This window comes from Zingiber officinale, chromosome 1A, assembly GCF_018446385.1.
Source record: "Zingiber officinale cultivar Zhangliang chromosome 1A, Zo_v1.1, whole genome shotgun sequence".
Taxonomy (NCBI): Eukaryota; Viridiplantae; Streptophyta; class Magnoliopsida; order Zingiberales; family Zingiberaceae; genus Zingiber; species Zingiber officinale.
The window spans coordinates 2,308,789-2,328,703 of record NC_055987.1 but is presented as its reverse complement, the minus strand read 5'-3'; the positions used below and the strand labels follow the sequence as shown (position 1 = coordinate 2,328,703).

General features: G+C 39.4%; 2 protein-coding genes across 2 annotated transcripts; both read left to right on the top strand.

Moving 5' to 3' along the window:
• The first annotated feature begins 1,268 nt into the window (after nucleotides 1–1,268).
• LOC122039058 (putative cyclin-D7-1) lies at nucleotides 1,269–2,987 on the top strand. Its single transcript, XM_042599070.1, has 7 exons — nucleotides 1,269–1,350; nucleotides 1,599–2,011; nucleotides 2,090–2,176; nucleotides 2,252–2,350; nucleotides 2,421–2,601; nucleotides 2,696–2,808; nucleotides 2,898–2,987. Exons 1-7 carry the CDS (start codon nucleotides 1,269–1,271, stop codon nucleotides 2,985–2,987), a joined length of 1,065 nt encoding a protein of 354 aa, XP_042455004.1.
• Nucleotides 2,988–4,304: 1,317 nt separating this feature from the next.
• LOC122015422 (amino acid transporter AVT1C-like) lies at nucleotides 4,305–7,552 on the top strand. The gene is made up of 10 exons (XM_042572296.1): nucleotides 4,305–4,975; nucleotides 5,309–5,523; nucleotides 5,623–5,646; nucleotides 5,884–6,064; nucleotides 6,139–6,358; nucleotides 6,441–6,576; nucleotides 6,682–6,844; nucleotides 6,929–6,972; nucleotides 7,053–7,115; nucleotides 7,335–7,552. The coding sequence occupies exons 1-10, from the start codon at nucleotides 4,447–4,449 to the stop codon at nucleotides 7,431–7,433; spliced, it is 1,674 nt and encodes a 557-aa protein (XP_042428230.1). The 5' UTR covers nucleotides 4,305–4,446; the 3' UTR covers nucleotides 7,434–7,552.
• Nucleotides 7,553–19,915: the final 12,363 nt, after the last annotated feature.

The following is a 19,915-nucleotide window of genomic DNA, read 5'->3' as shown; positions in this document are numbered from 1 at the left end:
TATTTTGAATTACTATATTATTGAGCCATAAAATATTTTATGCTGCTTTTTAACTTGACATTTCCACTGTTTTATAGTCCTCCAATTCATGTATATTTTAATTAATTTTTTTTTTCTATTCCAATTAATTAAAATATACATCGACTTTGATAAGTCGTGCAAAATAAACAAAGTAAATCTTGTCCAACGGTGAGTCAAAGTTGAGCAACTTCATCTTTCTGATCGTGATATTTTTATATATAATTGTTATTCTGTACAACCGTTTGGTGAGTGACGTTGGATGATACAGAGCCATTTCACATGTCTAGACCGCTCTCGGACGTTTTTGGAATCACTCTCTTGAACTTACAAATTCTAACATGCATAGGTTTATTGACATCATAGACTACTGTGCATCTTTTGACCAAGGTTAACTATATATTCAATTATGAATTTACTATTGAAAGTGATCATTAGGAGAGTCTTTTTATATTCAAAGAGGAGAAATTGAATTAATTATTTTAGTTAATTCAAGTTTTTTTAAATTACCGATTATTTCAATTAAATTGATTCAGTCTCAATTTTAAAAATCTAAATTAGTTATATCGATTAAATTGAATTCGGTTATATCTGAATAAAAATTGAAATTTTAAAATCTTAAATCCTAATTTATTCGATTATTTGATATTTAACTGATTTAATTTATATTTATAGGTTTGGTTTATTCAATTTTTATACAAAGTCTGGTCGATCAATTTATTTATTAAAAGATAGATCACTATTATTAGTGAAAATAGAACCGAGTTTTATATCTTTCTGAATATAACTAAAATGAAAGAATATTGGGAAGGTAAATAATGTAAAATTTAATAGTAAAACGTATAAAAAATAATTTATAATAAAAAAATAAAGCAACTCTATATTCCAATGATTAGAAATAAGAAAAGATGAATTAAATCAAATTAACCAATCCAATCGATCAAAATTAAAAAGTCTTCGATTAATTAAAAAATTTATTAAAAAAAAATATTGAATATTTTGATTAAATTGACTTAATCTTGTTTTTAACAATTTGAATTCAATTAAACTGAATTCGATTATAATCATACCAAAATTAAGAATTTAAAATTCCTAAATATATAATTTGTGCTCTGGTTTTAATAGATATTTTATTGGTTCCATTTTTTTTTTATAAAAATTTGGTCGATGAATAATTTTTTTTTTATTTTCAACGGGTTATAATTGCCTGAAACCTCGAACTACTGCAACACGATCTCAACAGATCCGAAATGGGCACCGAGAGAGAGCTGTATCATCCATGGGGTGATTATGAAGAGCAGGGACCCATCCTCGTGCATTGTCACGCCATTGGTTAGAAATGCCTCCGTCGCATTTACCTCTCTTCATGAGGATAACCCTTCCGTTTTTCAAGGCACCCACCCACCCACCTCCCCAGTCCCCGTAACCCGTTCACGCACGCACGCACGTCCTCCTCCCATTTCTTTCCTATAACTTCCACGTCCTCTCGCTCTTACCACAATTTGACACTCAGAATTTAGACACACGAAGGACAGTCGCAGAGATATTCGCTAAGGCTGACAGTGTACTTGTTGCTGCAGAGGTATTTTACAAGTTTGCAGGTCGAGGTATCTTCCTTATCAGAGAACATACAATAGTTTTCGTTTATTTTTCTGACGGCTCGCGCATTGATCATAGGCCTAATGCTTCCGCTGCTTGTAACAGCACACGTCTCATGGAAAACAGCAGCATTTGCCTTCTCTGCGACGAGGAACCATTCCTTGGTAGCCCCATTCCCTCCCCAAGACTCTTCGGTCCTCAAATCTCTTCTTCTTCTGCATTATCTCGGTCGTCTCAACCAGTAGCAGACGACGGCGTCGAACTGGAAAAATTCTTGTTCGATCTTCTGCAAAGAGAGCATATTTATTCGCCAAGTCGTGGTTACCACGAGCGACTGCATCAAACTTCCCATCTACCTCTGGCAAGGACCAGAGCAATCCAGTATATCATTTCGGTAAATTTCAAGATCAATGTGAGAGATACTCCCCTAGCTAATTAAACAACTTGCATTAAACCGTTTTGACAATCGCAGGTATGCAGCCGACTAAATTTAGGAGCCGGGACGACATTCAATGCCGTGAATTATCTGGATCGATTCATCTCCATGAATTCTACTGTGGTAATCGAGTTGAAATCATTTTGTTTTCCATCAGTTCCTCTCGAGTCGAATCTTGATTTCGGCGAAGCCGTGCAGAAATGGGAGGACTGGATGATGGAGCTGCTATCCATCGCTTGTCTGTCCATCGCATCGAAGATGGACGAAGTTTCTGTCCCTTCGTTGCTTGATCTCCAGGTCTGTCATTATTTCGTTCATGCCTACAGCCTGAAGCCATTTTCTGATGAGGTTGCTGACGGAATAGCAGATGGAGGATCTGGACCATTCGTTCGAGTCGATCACGATCCAACAGATGGAACTGACGGTGCTGAGGAAACTGGACTGGCGACTCTCGTCGATCACGCCCTACTCGTACGTGGAGGCGCTGACGTGGGGGTCGGATCGCGTGCGCACTCGCGTCGTGGAGCTCCTCGTCGGCGCTTTATCAGGTACCGTAAATCGTAATTAAACCAAGCCGTGCCCACTCCATGCACTCGGACGGCGATTCGTTGGTTTAACTAATTAACTGCATTTTCCCGCCAGACAGCAGATTTCTACAATTCAATGCGTCCAACGTGGCAGCATCTGCTCTGAAAGCTGTTGGAGAAGGTGAAGGTGGCTCGCCTTTTGCCCCTTTCGTTCGAGACCACGGCACGGTAATTAATTTCTACAATTTATTGTTTGGAATTGTAACTTTTATGGGGTTAAACAAAATTAATTCTTTTTTTTTTAAATGAAAATATAGATCGGCATCGGCTTCGATATTGCTCCGATGTGGGTCCCTTTTGGAATAAACCAAAGAGGGAAGAAGAGGAAAAGAGACGGCGAAGCATAAGTGCTCCAGTTTATTTACAGAAAGCAACATTCATATATAATAGGTAAAAATCTTTTGTTATAGAGAGTTATGAATTCATAATAGGTAAAGAAATGTGTTTGTTCGGTCGAAGTGATAAAGTTCACTGCTCGATCACAATAGTTGAAGTAACAATATATGTGTTTGGATTGTCAAGTGAAGAATGATCAAGAACATAATATTTTATTAGTTAGACTAACGATTGTGTACACCTAGCTCCCTTCTTTTATATGTTCGAAAAATTTCACCAGTATATTACAGTCCAAGAGACAGCGAAAAGAAAGACAAATTTCAATTCTCTTCTTTGAGCATCCTCTTATCTGTCATTGACTATAACTGAGTCAAACTCTAGATCTCTTACTGATGCATCTATAAAAATTACTAATAAATTTTAGAATTATTTTATAAAAAAAATAAGATGATCCTAATTATTTGACTGAAAAATATCAATCTATTTAATATTTCAAATATTGATTAATGCATTCCATTCATGTCTTATTTTCAAAGAAAATTATATTTAATTTTGATTAATTGCTCTTGACCATGAAAAAAAAAGAGTAATTTATTTGCTCAGTTTTTAAAAAAATTAAGTTTGCTTTCATTAAAAATATATTTATCTATTTTTTTAAAAAAAAAACTAATAAATTCTTTCTTTTATTTCTTTACGTTTGTTATTGAACATTTTATACTAACTGTTAGTGTTTATTTATGCAAAGTAATTATATGCACAATTGGTGTTTAATTTATAATTTGCCAGTAATATTTGGAAAGTAAAGATAATATGGTAAACATACATAAAATCATTTAGGGAAATCATAAATGAAAAATAATGAAATTACTAATAGAAAAAACCTTAATGAGTTTACTATATATCAATATTAAAATAAATGTATTGAAAATCATTGAATTGTCAAGTTCATTTAACATTTATAAATATAAACGAAAAAGCTATAATTCATTACTTAATAACGCTCAATGCTTAGTTGGCGTCCGTATGAAAAGAACAACTAATTCTAGCTTGCTATTAACGTACATAATTAATCCGTCTAAACTCGTTTTAGCTTACGTGTTCTGTCGTCCATAAAACTAAAAACGCCCATGAGATCGTCTCGCCGTTGCGTTGTATTATCTTGACAAATAACAATTCGCCACGTAGATAAAGATACAGACCTCGGAGTCCTCTCGTTGTTTTTTCTTGTGACCGGGGTCGTAGGTCCACCCCACCCGACCTCGTTTTCTGCCGCGTGGACAACAACCCCGGCTTATCGCCGCGTTGCGCGCACTTGCGTCCCTTCGTCCTCTGCCTCTTCTTCTTCTTTTTCTTCTTGGTTCTTCCTCTTCCTCCTAATTAACTAATTAATCCTTGCCAAAGAAACATGATTAGAGCGAGATAAAAGTCGGTTAGGAGATTAATCGAGTTTCGCCATCGTCGAGCGGGCTAATGAAGGCGGACGAAGAGTTGGGGGGGCCTGACCGGGGCATGGCCTTCGAGACCGACGACGAGGACAACCTCGCGGAACACCACTACGGGTCCCACGCCTCCTCCCTTTCCTCCGACACCTCCTCCTCTCACTCCGACGACGACGACCAGTTGGGCGGCGACCCGAGCTCTTACCAGACCACCTGGCCCGTCAGCTACCGCCAATCCATCGACGTCTTCAGCAGCGTGCCGTCGCCGAAAGTAGGGTTTCTGGCGGCTTCCAGCTTGGTCGAGAAGGGCGGCTCGTTCTTGAGGGCGGAGGGTTCCTTCTTGAGGCCCGGCGCTTCCATGCTTTCCCACCACGATCAGGAGGCGGCGGCGCGTCATTTGGTGAAACCCTTGATTCCGCCGCACCCTTCTTTCGCCGCGCCGGACCATGGGTCGGTTGTTCTCCCCTCCGATGGTGCGCATAGAGGTTCATTTGCTTTCTCTTCCTACGTGGAGCTGCCGCCGCCGCGCCAGTGCTCCACTGCTCAAGCCGTGATCAATGGTACTAATCTCGTTTCGGCTTGTTTGCAGTTAGTTTATTTAATAAGATGCTCGATGTTGGTGGTTCGATTAGGCAATTGGCAAGTTAGAAACGCTGAGTTTTTACTAAAGATTTCGATTTGGATTCTTGGCTTGTGCGCCTTGAATACACAAGAACTAGTTGAAATGCTTAGTGCTATAATTTCTGGCACAATAAGTAGAAAGAAAATGATCGAATTTACAAGCTTTGAAATCATAATAAGCATTTTATCATGTAATAGTTATCCAAAAGCATAGATATCGCAACATGTTTTCTCCACATCTATCATTAAACAGTATGCTTCATTATGATCAGGTCTTAATGTTCTCTGTGGAGTCGGAATTCTATCCATCCCTTATGCAGTTAAAGAAGGAGGGTGGGTGGGCATGTTTTTCCTGTTTGCCTTGGGATCCATCTCATTTTACACTGGAATGTTGCTCAAGAGGTGCTTAGATAGTTTACCAGGACTCAAGACATATCCTGACATTGGTCAAGCAGCATTTGGTCTCTCTGGACGTCTATTTATATCAGTTAGTATAACTTTTTCTAATCCAAAAACAAAATGATTATATAATTTTTTTGCTATTATTGAATTCCCATTTGGCTAACACACCAATTTTTTATTGCAGATAGTTCTTTACCTAGAACTTTATGTAAGTACCCTGGCGTTTATCATAAGATCCCTTATTACTTTCGTTGAAAATGTGTTGTTTTAATGCTTTCTAATATATGTCCTCAATTTGATGTGTTTGAAATACCATTCCATTTTCCATCAGAAATCCAACAAAAGATCTTCACAACAATGAATAACTAAGTGTATAATCTGTGATATATGCCCTCATTTGGATGTTTTCTAGGCTCTCTGTGTATGATCCCTGAAAATTTTACAGGGTTGTTGTGTCGAGTACATAACTCTAGTGGGTGATAACTTGGCATCAATCTTCCCAGATGCAAGCTTGACTTTCTTGGGAGCTGAACTAAGTTCTTCCCAGATCTTTGCTATAACCACAGCCTTTGCTGTTCTTCCCACTGTTTGGCTCAAGAACCTTAGCTTATTATCCTACCTCTCAGGTCACACTACTGTTTGGCTCAAGAACCTTGAGATACGTACATGTATTCATCTTTTGCTTTCTTTAACATCTCAGCTGGCGGAGTGTTAGCTACGTTACTGGTTGTTCTCTGCTTGCTGTGGGTAGGTGTGGTGGATCAAGTTGGATTCCACCCAGGTGGATCCGTACTCAATCTAATGGACCTTCCTGTTGCTCTTGGATTATATGGCTTCTGCTACTCCGGTCACTCTGTTTTCCCCAATATATATTCTTCCATGGAAGTGCCATCTCAATTTCCATTTGTTCTAATGATCTGGTATTATTAATTTCAAAATTTTCAAATGCTTAAACTTATTGCTGTTCTATGAGACATCTTCTTGGCCATTCTTCCCTTGCAGCTTTGTAGTGTGTACAAGTCTCTATGCCGGGGTCGCTGCAGTAGGCTATTTGATGTTTGGGGATTCCCTCAAGTCTCAATTTACACTGAACATGCCTCATCAATACTTGATTTCTAAAGTTGCGGTATGGACAACGGTATGAAGGTTAAACTCTATTTACTTTTCTTCTTATACTCGTTATGAAGAGAAACAGAAAGAAGACTTGTTTCAGTTTCCTCTCGACGTGTGATTCTAAACTTAGGTTGTGAATCCGCTGTCGAAATATGCATTGACTATGACTCCAGTCGCCCTCAGTTTAGAAGAGCTGCTGCCTTCTACGAGTCAATCCAATTTTGTGATGCTTTTGATGAGAACATTTCTAGTTTTTTCCACATTGGTTGTGGCACTCGCAGTTCCCTTTTTTGGTAATATCTCATATCGATCCTTAACAGTTCTTAACTCTAGTTTAATTGCTGGAATACTAAAACATGGATTTATTTGGACTGCAGCATCTGTAATGGCATTGCTTGGATCCGTCTTCACAATGCTAGTGGTAAATTTCTTTTCTGCTAAACACAATTTTTTTTAAACGACTTTAATTAGAGAATAGTATCCATTGTTAATGACGCGCAGGCTCTTATTTTACCTTGCGCATGCTATCTCAGTATAAAGCGCAAATCTGTGAGTCTTCAGGAGGTAAATCATTATCTACATTTCTCAATATATTCATAACCTCGTCTTCAATAAAAAGAGTGTAAAATCTAATCTTTTTGAAGTCAGTTCAGTTATATTTGTATAACTAGATTGGGCAATCTTATTAAAAGAATGCATGAGACTTGGAATAAATATGAATAAGCCTAGACTTGTAGATGGTTGTTAAAAGCTAATAATATGTTATGTTTTTTTTTTCTTCAGGTTTTGTGGTGTGTTTTCGTTATAATTATTGGACTAGTGTGTTCCCTTGTTGGATCATATTCCTCCATCAAGCAGATGATTGATCAAACGAAGAATTAGGATCAATTACTGATAAGTGACAGTTTGAGATGTAACTCGTGGTCTACAGCTATATATTTTTTTAATTCTATAACATTTTAGTTTTTTTTTTAATGAAATTTGCTATAGTTAGAATATTATAATACTTGCGCATTTTACCGAAGGCCTATTTATATTTTCGAAATTCTCGAAAAAACGCACTGCACTTTCATTTTTATCGAACGGCACACTTCTTCCCCAAAATGGCCTTTTTATTAAAAAAAAAAATCGCTGCTCATCCTTCGTCTGTGATCTATCCAAAAGCGGACGAGTGAAAACTGAAAAGGTAGAATGTGGCGACTTCATATATGGATTTCATCCCACTCTATAAAATAGATAATGTCAGTATCGAGCCAAGGTCAGGATCTTCGACGTTCAAATTAGTCATCGGAATATGAAGTGAAACAGTAGAATTATGCGTAAATAGTAAATCACGTGTATCTCTGTCGGTGATGGACTCTTCTTTATATAGAGGACGATGTGCACGTTTCTCGAGGTATCACCACGTTTTCCGATATGTTCATGGTCATGTCCTCCACCATGTCCTATGAAAGGATGTTGAGCAGATCAGCCGCTCGATTGGGAGTCCTCCAATTTGTCCACTTCAGTTGCTCTTCCGTGCGGTGTCTGTGTAGTAACCTGCCTCTCCCCGTTCGGACAAATTATTCGATCTCTCTCAGCATCTTGATAATATGACTTGAGTGTCTGCCTATGATACTCTTCCGAGTCGGACATATCTCTCGTCGATCGAGGCCCACCTGTCCCGACCGCCGTTATATTTATCCTCCGTTCGGCCCTTTGACACTTGGACGTTGATCATCTTGACTTTGACCTCCACCCTGACAGTTGACCCTGTGCCAAGTGGGTCTCCTCCTATCGCCGTATCACAAGCCTCCCTTTCAAATCCAGTTGAAGGAGGTTGCAAGTCCGATTGACTGAACAAGATGTGTCTTCGGTGACTTTAAGACTTGATCGACCCATATGCTCTAGGTACTGATCGACACCCATGTCTGCACTATTCGACCTTATTTCGCTAGACTGGGTCTGTCACTGTCGCTCGACCCAAGTCTTTGCAGCAAAATGTGCTTTGGCTGTTCGGCTGCATGATAATCGCTTGTCTGTGCCCGATCGGGACGAGGAGTGATTATACTTGGCGACAATTTTCTTGTCCTTGCTCCTCACACTTCTCGGTCGAGCGCCCTGACGTCATCCATATTTCTTAAAGACCGTGCAAATCTCTGTTCATTATGGCCGAACACGTGGTCATACCTTTTAATTAAGTCTCATTAATGTCGTCTAGTGACTGAGCACCACGTGTCCCCTTTCTGTCGCTGCACGTTTGACGTGACAAGATGATATCTGCTGATGACGTGATAGGCAGCCTTTTGAATTCAACGGTTGGATCTTCTTCTAGGTTTTTGTAACTTTGGATCGGACGGCTGCCGTCAATCGGTCGCGAGGTTTATAAGCATCATGTGTGTCATTGTCATTTCCATTTTGTGTGCCTTCATCTTCGAGCTTCCTAGCGACACCTTGCTTCCTCTTCCTCTCCGACGACCTTTTCTATAAGCTTCTTCTCCCTCACTTGAATCTTTTTGTTGTTCTTAGCGTCCTCTCTTTCAATCAAACTTTTTCGTTGTTCCTCATCAACCTCTTTGTTTCTGATGGCAAGCTCCTCACAGCCTCCCATTGTCGTCCCTAGGATCTTCTACACATCCATTGAGTCCAAGTTCGACGCAGGCGACGCTGAGAGTTTGAGAGCTACTTACGAAATTCCATCTGACTATTAAATCACTCTTCCTTCGGCTTTTGACCGTTCGACCGAAGCGTCGCCGAGTTTTTTATGCTTCTTTAGGGACCAATTTACCGTCGGTCTGCAGTTCCTGATCCACCCTTTCTTTTCTACGGTTTGTAAATATTTTTGCATTTTTCTCTATCAATTGGTGCCGAACTCCTTTCGACTGCTGTGTAGGGTTGTCGTCCTGTTTCGCCTGCATGACATCCCTCTTATTTCTCGGCTCTTCCACTATTTCTATTATCCCAAATTGTCCGAGTCGGGGACTTTTCTTTATCAAACCCGAGTGGGCCTAGTCTTCTTTGATAAAATGTCGTCCTCCAATAAGCATTGGAAGGACTACTTCTTCTTTGTTCGCTTTCTCGAGCGGCCCAATTTCCCGACTAGTTGGTAACTAGAAGTCATGAACCCCCCAGCGCTCAAAAAGTGCAATAGCCGATCGGACTACCTCTATGCAGCTTCACACTTGGCCGGTCAGAAGTATCACATCCACAAGTTGCTGCATGAGGGAGTCCTCTACATGTTCGGCATGAGCCTGATCCGCATGAAACTCCCATCCAACCTAGGTATGCTCCTCTTCTTCTTCTTCGTTGAATCTAACTGATTTTTTCTTCTTTTTTGCAGCTCACATCATACTTAGGGCGCGTCTAGGCGGCAAGTGCAAACTAGCGGACACAGAGATCAATGTTGTAGTTGTGACCGAGCTAGAGAGTCGAGGCTTACAGTCGTTCGACTCCCATGAGAACCCGATCTGCGGAAGCGAGGGAGCGTTGTTGTAGGTGAAAGAAGGAGGAGGCAGCCAGACGGCTGACATTGGGGCAGCTGGTACAGCAGATCTCCCACCAGGGCAAACCTTCGACACTTCCAGTCGATGTGACCTCAGCGTCAGCCTCTTCTTGCGAACCGTTGATAAGCCGAAAGAGGTGTCGTGCGAAAGTTGCATCACAATCTGCTTCTTCCTCTATGCGGACCCCAACCCGAGCCAACTCACGCCCTCCATTTGAGTAGGGCGAGACCTCTACACCCGTTCCTTCCGAACAAGTGGCGACTGTCCACCGTACTTCGATTTCATCCGATTGGACGTTATCTTTGTTCGGGCTGTCACAAGGAATCATTTGCGCGCCGCTAGTTGCTTTTATACCATCTCCCTCTCTGCCAGCGACCCAGAAATCACGCATTTGGCCTGAACACGCGCCTTAGTCGGCCGATCGAGTGACCTCCGCCCCATCTGGCTCGAGCGGCCAGTGCCACATAACGACAATCATCCATCCGCCGACAAACGAATGGCGCGACCCAGACGACGTGGCATCCCGGGCCCCCAAGCACCAAATAATTATTCAAGAACCACTCACCCAGATATGGGCCGACGCCCGGGCTCGTGCGGCGGTCATGCCTCTCGAGGCACTCACCAACAATCATACCCAGATGTCTACTGGGGTAAGTATTTAATGTCTATGGTTGTTTAACCCGACCCTTCTTTTAAAAATTCTTCTTTCCTTGCAGTATTTGGTAGATAGCTTGACTATGTACCAAAGGCTCACAATTTTGGAACATGAACTCGATCAGCTGCGCGCCCCGAGCGGTAAAGGAACTGCTTCTCAGGAGCGCCTGGAGCAGATGAACTCTGAGATCACCCAACTAAAGGCTAATCTGAATAAGAGCTCTGAGCAGCTCGAGGTGGAGAAGGACAAAGGCGCCGAGCAGGCTACACAGCTGGCGCGACTGAATAAACAGGCCAGCTCATTCGATTCTAAGATCAATTCGGCCAACACCAGGAAGCTCTGGGCCATCAAACACTTGGAGATCAAAAATAAAGAATTCCGTGTGTTGGCTTAGAAACTCAAGGATAGGGAGGCGTCTCTTAACGCCGAGCAAGAGAGTCGGACGACCAAATGCTCTGCCGCGAAGACCCAGCTTGACGCCAAAGATGAAGAGCTAGCCAAGTTGAAGGCAAAGTTGGAAGCCTTCCGAGCGGCCCTAGAAACATATCAAGGGGCTGAGTCTAGTAGATTCAAGCTCATGAAGAGGGTCTACATCCACTCGGACGTCTTTAATGACAAGGTCACCGATTGTGCACTCCTTTTATTCAACCTTGTCATCGACGGTACGCTCGATCAACTGAAGGATGACGACTACATTCCAACCGCTTTGACAAACAAGGTCATCAGCTGGAATAAGCTGACCGAGACGCTGCCCGACGATGTCTTGGATTATCTTGAGTAAGCTTGCTCCCATATATCCTGTCTCTTTTGGATTATCTTGGGTCGATTGGGACAAGGCACAGAATGTTTCTACGCTCGACGGTTGTGAAAATCGGTTGATTGGTACTATACCAGTTTGATTAGTACTATAACAGTCGACTGATCACTATAGCTAGTCGATTGGTACTGTAACAAGTCGATTGGTACACTGTAGCAATCTATTGGTAATGTAGTCAGTTGACTGGTACACTGTAGAAGTTGACTGTTAAATAGTCATTGGTAGAATCATGGATTCTGTGGAGTGTCGTTGGTTAGCTCTAGTCGACTGGTAACGGTAAAATCAGCTTGCTGATTTTCTCAAACTCTATATAATGGAGCTTGGGGTAGCTAACATTGGGTGACGACAATTGGAGTGGTTAACCCCTATTAGAGTCTCCAAAGTTCTCTTGGTGATCAAGAGTGTGTGTTCAAGTGTTTGTAGTGAGGTTTCTCCATTGACAAGGAACTTGAGCTAGCCATAGCTTTTTAGGGAATCATCCACCGACGGATTGAGATCGTCCATCTTACGGACAGCCATAAAGTATGAGCCCTAATCTCGGAACCATGTTAAATGAATGTGTTAGGTTTGTTTGTTTTTTCTTTATTTTCTTTTATATATATTTGTTGTTTTATTTCTGCTGCGCTAACGGGTATAGGAAATCAACCGAAGTGGGTGATCGCCTATTTACCCCACCTAGGCGGGCATTAAGGTCCCCATAAGTAGCTCTTGCATTCTTTAATCCGAAAGACATAATATTATAACAATAAGTTCCTTTGGCAGTGATGAAGCTAATCTTTTCCTAGTCGTCTTTGACTAGCGTGACCTGATGGTAGCCTTGGCACGTGTCCAATATATATATTAGCTCACAACTGAAGGTTGAGTCTACTACCTAGTCGATACAGTGTAAGAGATAATGATCTTTAGGGCGGACCTTATTTAGATCCCTGAAGTTGATACAGACTCATCATTTATTTTTGGGCTTGGACACCAGGATCACGTTAGCTAACCAACTTGAGAACTGTACTTTTCAGATATATCGGACCTCCAACAACTTGTCTATCTTTATCGGGATGATTTTGTACTGCTCCACCCCAAAATCTCTCTTCTTCTACTTGACCGGTCGGGCATCCGTGCGAACGTGGAGCACATATTCCATAATCGTAGGTGAGATGCACCTAATTTTCTTGGGTGTCTAGGCGAAGACATCATTGTTGCGCATTAGACACGCGACTAACTCGTTTAAGTTTTGGAGTCATGTCAACTGCTATATGGGTGGTGAATTTCGGCCCGCTTGGTTGAATCTATACCTCATCTTTTTCTTCATAAATCAGTATCGGGGGTGCTTCGTAAATGGTGTTAACCTCCATTTGCTAGCTTTTCTGAGCTGTGTAGGTCTCAACTTAATGATATCAACGTAGCACTTACGTGCCGCCAACTGGTTTCCTTTGACTTCCTTGACCTAATCATTGTTAAGATATATACTAAAAGCTTAGCTTTTTGTATGAACATTTATTGAATGAACATTTATTTTGTAATAAGAATCACATTGGTCAAATGTCTGCATTTATGTTAAATGTAATTGTCCATTTAATTTATATTGTTGATAACATGGTGTGTGGTGTCACACAGAAGATCATGTTATCAGTTCCTTATAAATTATAAATAGTAGATCACAACCAAGATGGATTGGGACAAACCATTGGAATGGTTGTAGTGTAATTTGGTATTAGTTATCTTGACTATAAAATTACACTGGTACACTATGTGTGTATTGAGTAGGACCATTTGAGGCTATTCCTTTTATACTGACTGCATAGAAGAACATAACATCTGTTATTATGGATGTGTGTACTCTTAATCCCGATATAATAACAAGCGCATATACTTAGTATTTATTTCTTTAATTTATCAATGGGTGAGATTTATTCGTTAAATCAATAGGCCCGATAAGTTGAGAAATAATATTATTTATATGGTGTGTTATTGATTATAGAAGGAAACTGTGTCCTAGTTATCTAAGTTGATGATGTCCCCTTGAGGAGCTCATAAGGATTGTCATGTAAACCCTGCAGGTGGACTTAGTCCGACATGATAATAAAGTTGAGTGGTGCTACTCTTGGAGCTAGATATTAATTAATTGAGTTGTCAGTAACTCGTTTAATTAATGGACATTCGATATCTTAAACACAGGGAGATTAATGCACTCATGATAAAAAAGAGCACATAATGTAATATGGGATTGGTGTGGTAGTTCAATAATAACTCTTTAATGAGTTATTATTGATGAACTTAAGTTGGGTGTTCGGGTTGAACATAGGAAGCTCAAGCTCATCGGGAGGCCAAACCAATTCCTCCTCTCGGTCCCTGTTGTAGCCTTTATAAAGTCTTATATCCACCAAGTCTACTTCTTACCCAAGTAATGGGTCGGACACATCCTTGCTTGGTGCAAGGGGGTTGGCCAAGCATTAGCTTAGAGCCCAAGAAGTGGTCGGCCAAAACATGGCTTGGTGCCCAAGCTAAGGGCCAACCACTAGGATTAAAAGGGATTTTATTTTTATTAAAATCTTTTCTTTTATAGTCATCTACATGATTTTAAAAGAGAGTTTTAAATTTTAAAATTCTTCCTTTTATAGCTATCTACAAAGGGATTAAAAGAGATATTTTAATTTTGTTAAAATCTATCCTTATTTGTAGTATTTAAAAAAGAGATTTTAATTTTAATAAAAGTTTTATTTTTTGTAATCATGATTTAAAAGAAAAGTTTTAATTTTAATCTTTCCTTTTTTTTTGTAGTCATCTACAATGTTTAAAAGAGAGAGATTAATTTAAAAATTTTTCTTTTGTAACCATCACAATAGGAAATTTAAAAGAGAGAGATTTTAATTATTATTAAAATTTTCTTTTTTACCATGACCAAGGATTATAAAAGAGAGGTAGATGGTGCCTTATGGGGTAACACACAACCTAAGTCTCCTTTTCTATTCCTTGGTGGCCGACCCTTTTTCTCCCTTTCTCCCTTTCTCCCTTGAGGCCGGTGGCACCTCTCTTCATCCTTGGCGGTCGGTTGTTTGGTGGAGAAGAAGAAGGAGGAGGCCTCTTCACCTTGTTTTCTTCCTTAGGGTCGGTGGCACATCAAATGACATCTTCTTGTGGCCGGTTGCTTGGAGAGGAAGAAGAAGAGAAGGAAGTTTCCTATTTTGGTTTCCCTTGGTGGCCGAATTTCTTGGAGGAGAAGAAGTTGTTTGGGTGGATTTCATCTTGGTAGATCGTCGCCCACACGACGTCCAAGAGGAGGAAAGGAATACAACAAAAGATCAAGAGGTCTTTGTTTACAAAGAAAGGTATAACTAGTTCTTAATTTCGCAGCAAAACTAGTTTTTCTTTGTATGGATCATCAAATACCAACACAAGAGGCTAACAATTTCGTGTTCCGTTTTTTGTTTTTCGATTTAGTGTTTAGATCTTGTACTTCTATTGAGATCTTTGTAGTTAAACCTAGGGTTACTGTAAGAAGTTTAAATATCCAATTTCTTTGAAAGGCTTTGTCTAGGAAGTGGTGGATGATCTCATACCCAAGAAGGCCAAGTGTCTTGCCATGTTTAACCTGGAAGTCAATCCTTGAAATAGATATTTAATCAACTTCTGTAACATGGGATGAACTTGGATTAATAATGTTAAGTATCGTTTGCAATCCAAGTTTTAACTACTGAAGAACACATGAGTTGAACTTGAAGTAAAAATGTTAAGTTTCATTTTCAATTCAAGTTTAACGCATGAGGAACACATAGGTTATTAGGAAAGGCTTGTGCTTGTACAAATTTTTGTATAGGGGAAGCAGAATGGAATTCCGAGTAGCATCTCCACTGAAAATTTGATTTTCTGGCAAAAAGTTGAGACAACTGTCCAAAATTCATTTAAGGTTGGCCTGCCCAAAATGACGTTGTATGCTGATGGCGCATCTACCATGATGAAGGTTGAATGGTGCATCATCATTAGGGGCTCCTCCCCTAAGGATATGACCATCTTGATCTGACTGAGCGGTTGGACCTCGTTGCCTATAAATTCGTACAGAGGCGTCATCATAGGTTGGAGCTCATTTTTTTCTATCTGTAGCTGCTCGATCGCCTTCTTAAAGATAATGTTGACTGAGCTGCCTGTGTCAACAAAGGTACGATGTATATTATAATTGGTTATAACAATCTTAATAATTAAAGCATCGCCATGGGGTATTTACACCCCTTCCAAATCCTTGGGCCCAAAACTAATCTCGGGCCTTTGTGCCTGCTCCTGGCTGTAATTGTTAGAGTGTATTCTAAAAACCTAGCTTTTTGTAAACATTTATTTTAAAATAAAGAATCACATTGGTCAAATGCCTACATTTATATGCTAAGTGTAGTTGTTCAATTAATTTATATTTTAGATAACATGGTGTGTGGTGTCACATATAGAAGATCATGTTATCAATTCATTATAAATTATAAACAGTAGCTCACGACTAAGATGAAAAGGAACAAACCATTGGAATAATAGTAGTGTAATTTGGTATTAATTTATCTTAACTAAACAATTACACTAGTACACTCTGAGTGTATTGAGCAAGACCATTTAAAGTAAGTTTTTTTTATACTAACTACATAAAAGAACAAGACCTTTGTTATTATGGAAGTGTGTGCTCTTAATCATGATATAATAACAAGCACATATACTCAATATTCATTTCTTAAATTTATCAAAGAGTGTGATTTAGTTTGATAAATCAATAGGTTCCATAAGTTGGGAAATGATATTATTTATATGGTGTGTTGTTGATTATAAAATGAAACTGTATCCTAGTAATCTAGGTTGATGATGTCCCCAAGAAGAGCTCATAAGGATTGTCATATAAACCCTGCAGGTGGACTTAGTCCGACATGACGATGAAGTTGAGTGGTACTACTCTTGGAGCTAGATATTAATTAAGTGAGTTGTCAGTAACTCATTTAATTAGTGGACATTCTATATCTTAAACACAGGGAGACTAACACACTCATGATAAGAAGGAGCTCATATAGTAATATGGGATTGGTGCGGTAGTTCAATAATAACTCTTTAGTGGTATAAATTATTATTGATGAACTCGAGTTGAGTGTTCGGGCGCGAACACGGGAAGCTCAAGTTCATCGGGAGACCAAAACCAATTTCTCCTCTCGGTCCCTGTCGTAGCCTCTTATTTATAAAGTCTTATACCCATCCATACTCATCTTCTTACCCACCTTAAGGTGCCCGACCAAGCCTAGCTTGGAGCTCAAGCTAGGGCGGGCCAAACCAAGGTGAGTTGGTGACCGGCCTTAGCTTGAACTCAAGCTTAGGTGGTCGGCCAAAATAAATTAAAAGGATTTTATTTTTAAAATCTTTCCTTATGTGGAAGCCATGATTTTTAAAGAGTGTTTAAAATTTAAATCTTTCCTTTTATAGTTTTCTACAAAATATTAAGAGAAAGGTTTGATATATTTCCTTATTTGTAGTTAAAAGGAAGATTTTAATTTTTGACAAAACTTTCCTTTTTTATAATCATCCTCATGATTTTAAAAAGAGAGTTTTAAAATTAAATCTTTCCTTTTATAGCTTTCTACAAAAGATTAAGAGAAAGATATGCTATCTTTCCTTATTTGTAGTTAAAAGGAAGATTTTAATTTTAGAGAAAACTTTCATTTTTGTAAATCATCCACATGTTTTAATAGAGAGATTTTAATTTATAAAAGTTTCCTTTTATAACCAACCATGAAGGGAATTTTTAAAGAGAAATTTTTATTTTAAAAATTTTCGGAAACAAATTAGAAACTTTTAATTTTATGTTTAAAACTTTCCTTGTTTGGAGGAATTGAGGTGGCCAACCACATTGATAGAGAAAAGGAAATTTATAACCATCCTCATGATTTTAAAAAGAGAGTTTTAAAATTAAATCTTTCCTTTTTTAGCTTTCTACAAAAGATTAAGAGAAAGATTTGCTATCTTTCCTTATTTGTAGTTAAAAGGAAGATTTTAATTTTAGAGAAAACTTTCATTTTTGTAAATCATCCACATGTTTTAATAGAGAGATTTTAATTTATAAAAGTTTCCTTTTATAACTAACCATGAAGGGAATTTTTAAAGAGAAATTTTTATTTTAAAAATTTCTAGAAATAAATTAGGAAGTTTTAATTTTGTGTTTTAAACTTTCCTTATTTGGAGGAATTGAGGTGGCCGACCACATTGATAGAGAAAAGGAAAAAAAATTTTAATCAATTAAATTTTCCTTTCTATGGAAAATAAAATAAGGAAGTTTTTATTAAAACTTTCCTTATTTGCCAAGACCAAGGAATATAAAAGAGAGGGTAGAGGTGTCTCACCTCATAACAATATACACATCTAGTATTCCTCTCTTCTCTTCCTTATGGTGGTCGGCCCTCCCTCTTTTCTTCCTCTTCCCCTTTTCTTCTTCCTTAGCCGGCGGCATCAACTCTCTAGGAGACCCTTGGCGGCCGGATTTTGCTTGGAGAAGAAATAGAGAAAGGAGGATTTGTTTCTTTGCATCCCTTGGAGTTTAGTTGGTGGCCAAAGTTCTTCAACTCAAGGAGTTTGTTGTTGGCTGAAACTTGCTTAGAGAAGGAGACTCACACAACGCCCGAAATAAGAAGAGGAATACAACAGAAGATCGTGAGGTCTATAAGCTATAAAAGGTATAACTAATTATTAGTTTCCGCATCATAACTAGTTCATCATTTTTATTTAGATCTTGAAATACCAAACACAAGAGGCTAATGAATCTAGGTAATTGAATTTATGTTTTTCGATTTTGTGTTTCTTTTGTTTTTCGAACTTGTGATTCGATTGTTCTTTTTGGTTAAACCTAGGGTTACTATAAGGAAATTAAATATTAAATTTTGTTGAAAGGCTTTGTTTAGGAGATGGTGGATGCTCCCATACCCAAAAAGGTCTAGTGTCTCGCCATGTTTAACCTGGAAGTCGATCTTTGAAATTAATATTTAATTGAATTTGTAACATAGGTAGATTTGGATCAATAATGTTAAGCATCGTTTGCGATCCAAGTCTTAACCACTAAGAACATATAAGCTGAATTTGGAATCAAAAATGTTAAGTTCTGTTTGTGATTCCAAATTTAATTTCTAAAGAACACAATAGGTTGTTAGGAATGGTTCAGGACTTGTACAAATTTTTTATATAGGGGAACCGGTACGATATTCCGAGTAGCAACCTATAGTAGCCAACGACGTAAATCTTCAGTTGGCGAGCATGTGACTTTCTCGCCTAGATGGAGTTTCTATCGGTCGGGCCTCCTGCAATCATAACAATATCTCCCCGAGCTGTATTATTGCAGTTTCCATCTTACCATGTCAAGGGGCATTCTTGTTCTACTCGGGAGGGGACTTGACATGGTTATCTTGCTGTTGCAACGTTTGTCGACACCGTTTGGCACCTTGGTAGTCTCTTCGGGGTGACCTGTTCCGCCTCTGGTAACGCCGACGATGAGGAGACGACAAGCGCTAGCGAAATCCTTGGTTATTCTCCCGATGCTTCTCTTGATTGTAGTGATAATAATCTTGAGTGTTATATGTCTCTAACCGATGGTAAGTACAGAACTTGGGAGCCCAGCATGGGGGCTTAGGGAATCGTGTCCGCTTGGCTCCCACGTGATGGACAACATGAGGTTGCGGCTCATGAAGATGCGATTGGGGCCCTGCTCGGGGTCCTTTGTGTGGAAGAGGAGGGGGAGGAGCTCGACGCTAAAGACTGAGTGCTGGTGTGGTGACCTCTTTCTTCCAAGTGGATTGGACTTCTTCTATATTATTAATATACTTGGTTTCCCTTCCAAGAAAATGGTCGAAGTCCCTTGGGGGCTTGTTTTTTTTTGGAACAAAAAAACTCACCATCGATGAGCCCTTGAGAGAAGACTCTTACCAAAATTTCTAGAGTGGTAGAAGAAACATTCATGGCCACTTAGTTAAAATTTTTGATATAGGACTTTAGCGTCTCCTTGGGCCCCTGTTTGAGGGAGAATATGCTGAGTGTGGTTTTATGGTACCGACGACTACTGGCGATGTAGTGAAGGAATACCTTGAGGAAATTCTTGAAGCAGCAGATGGATTCAGTTGGGAGCCGATTAACCATCTTTATGCCGAGCTGGAGAGAGTTGTAAGAAACACTCAACATTTTACGCCATCTGTGTACTGGTGTAGGATAGCTGTGTTTTCAAACTTAAGGAGGTGGTCCTATGGGTCTATTGCCCCTTCATATTTCCCTATCGTCAAGAGTCGGAAGTGACTTGACAATTTGTCGTCCAGTATTTCCTGGGAGAATGACATGCTAATCCGTTCGGGAGAGCCACTAGGAATCAGAGCCTTTCACTTTTGTGGATCTCGAATAGGAGCATCTCCTGAAGATGATGTTT

What these genes read in the sequence shown, in the direction of transcription:
- LOC122039058 (XM_042599070.1), top strand. Translation starts at nt 1,269, where the DNA reads ATGGGCACCGAGAGAGAGCTGTATCATCCATGGGGTGATTATGAAGAG. An exon ending in TCTCCATGAATTCTACTGTG is followed by an intron (nt 2,177 to 2,251) that starts GTAATCGAGTTG and finishes GAAGCCGTGCAG; the next exon opens with AAATGGGAGGACTGGATGAT. An exon ending in CCTCGTCGGCGCTTTATCAG is followed by an intron (nt 2,602 to 2,695) that starts GTACCGTAAATC and finishes TTTTCCCGCCAG; the next exon opens with ACAGCAGATTTCTACAATTC.
- LOC122015422 (XM_042572296.1), top strand. Translation starts at nt 4,447, where the DNA reads ATGAAGGCGGACGAAGAGTTGGGGGGGCCTGACCGGGGCATGGCCTTC. An exon ending in CTGGACGTCTATTTATATCA is followed by an intron (nt 5,524 to 5,622) that starts GTTAGTATAACT and finishes TTTTTATTGCAG; the next exon opens with ATAGTTCTTTACCTAGAACT. An exon ending in CCGTCTTCACAATGCTAGTG is followed by an intron (nt 6,973 to 7,052) that starts GTAAATTTCTTT and finishes AATGACGCGCAG; the next exon opens with GCTCTTATTTTACCTTGCGC.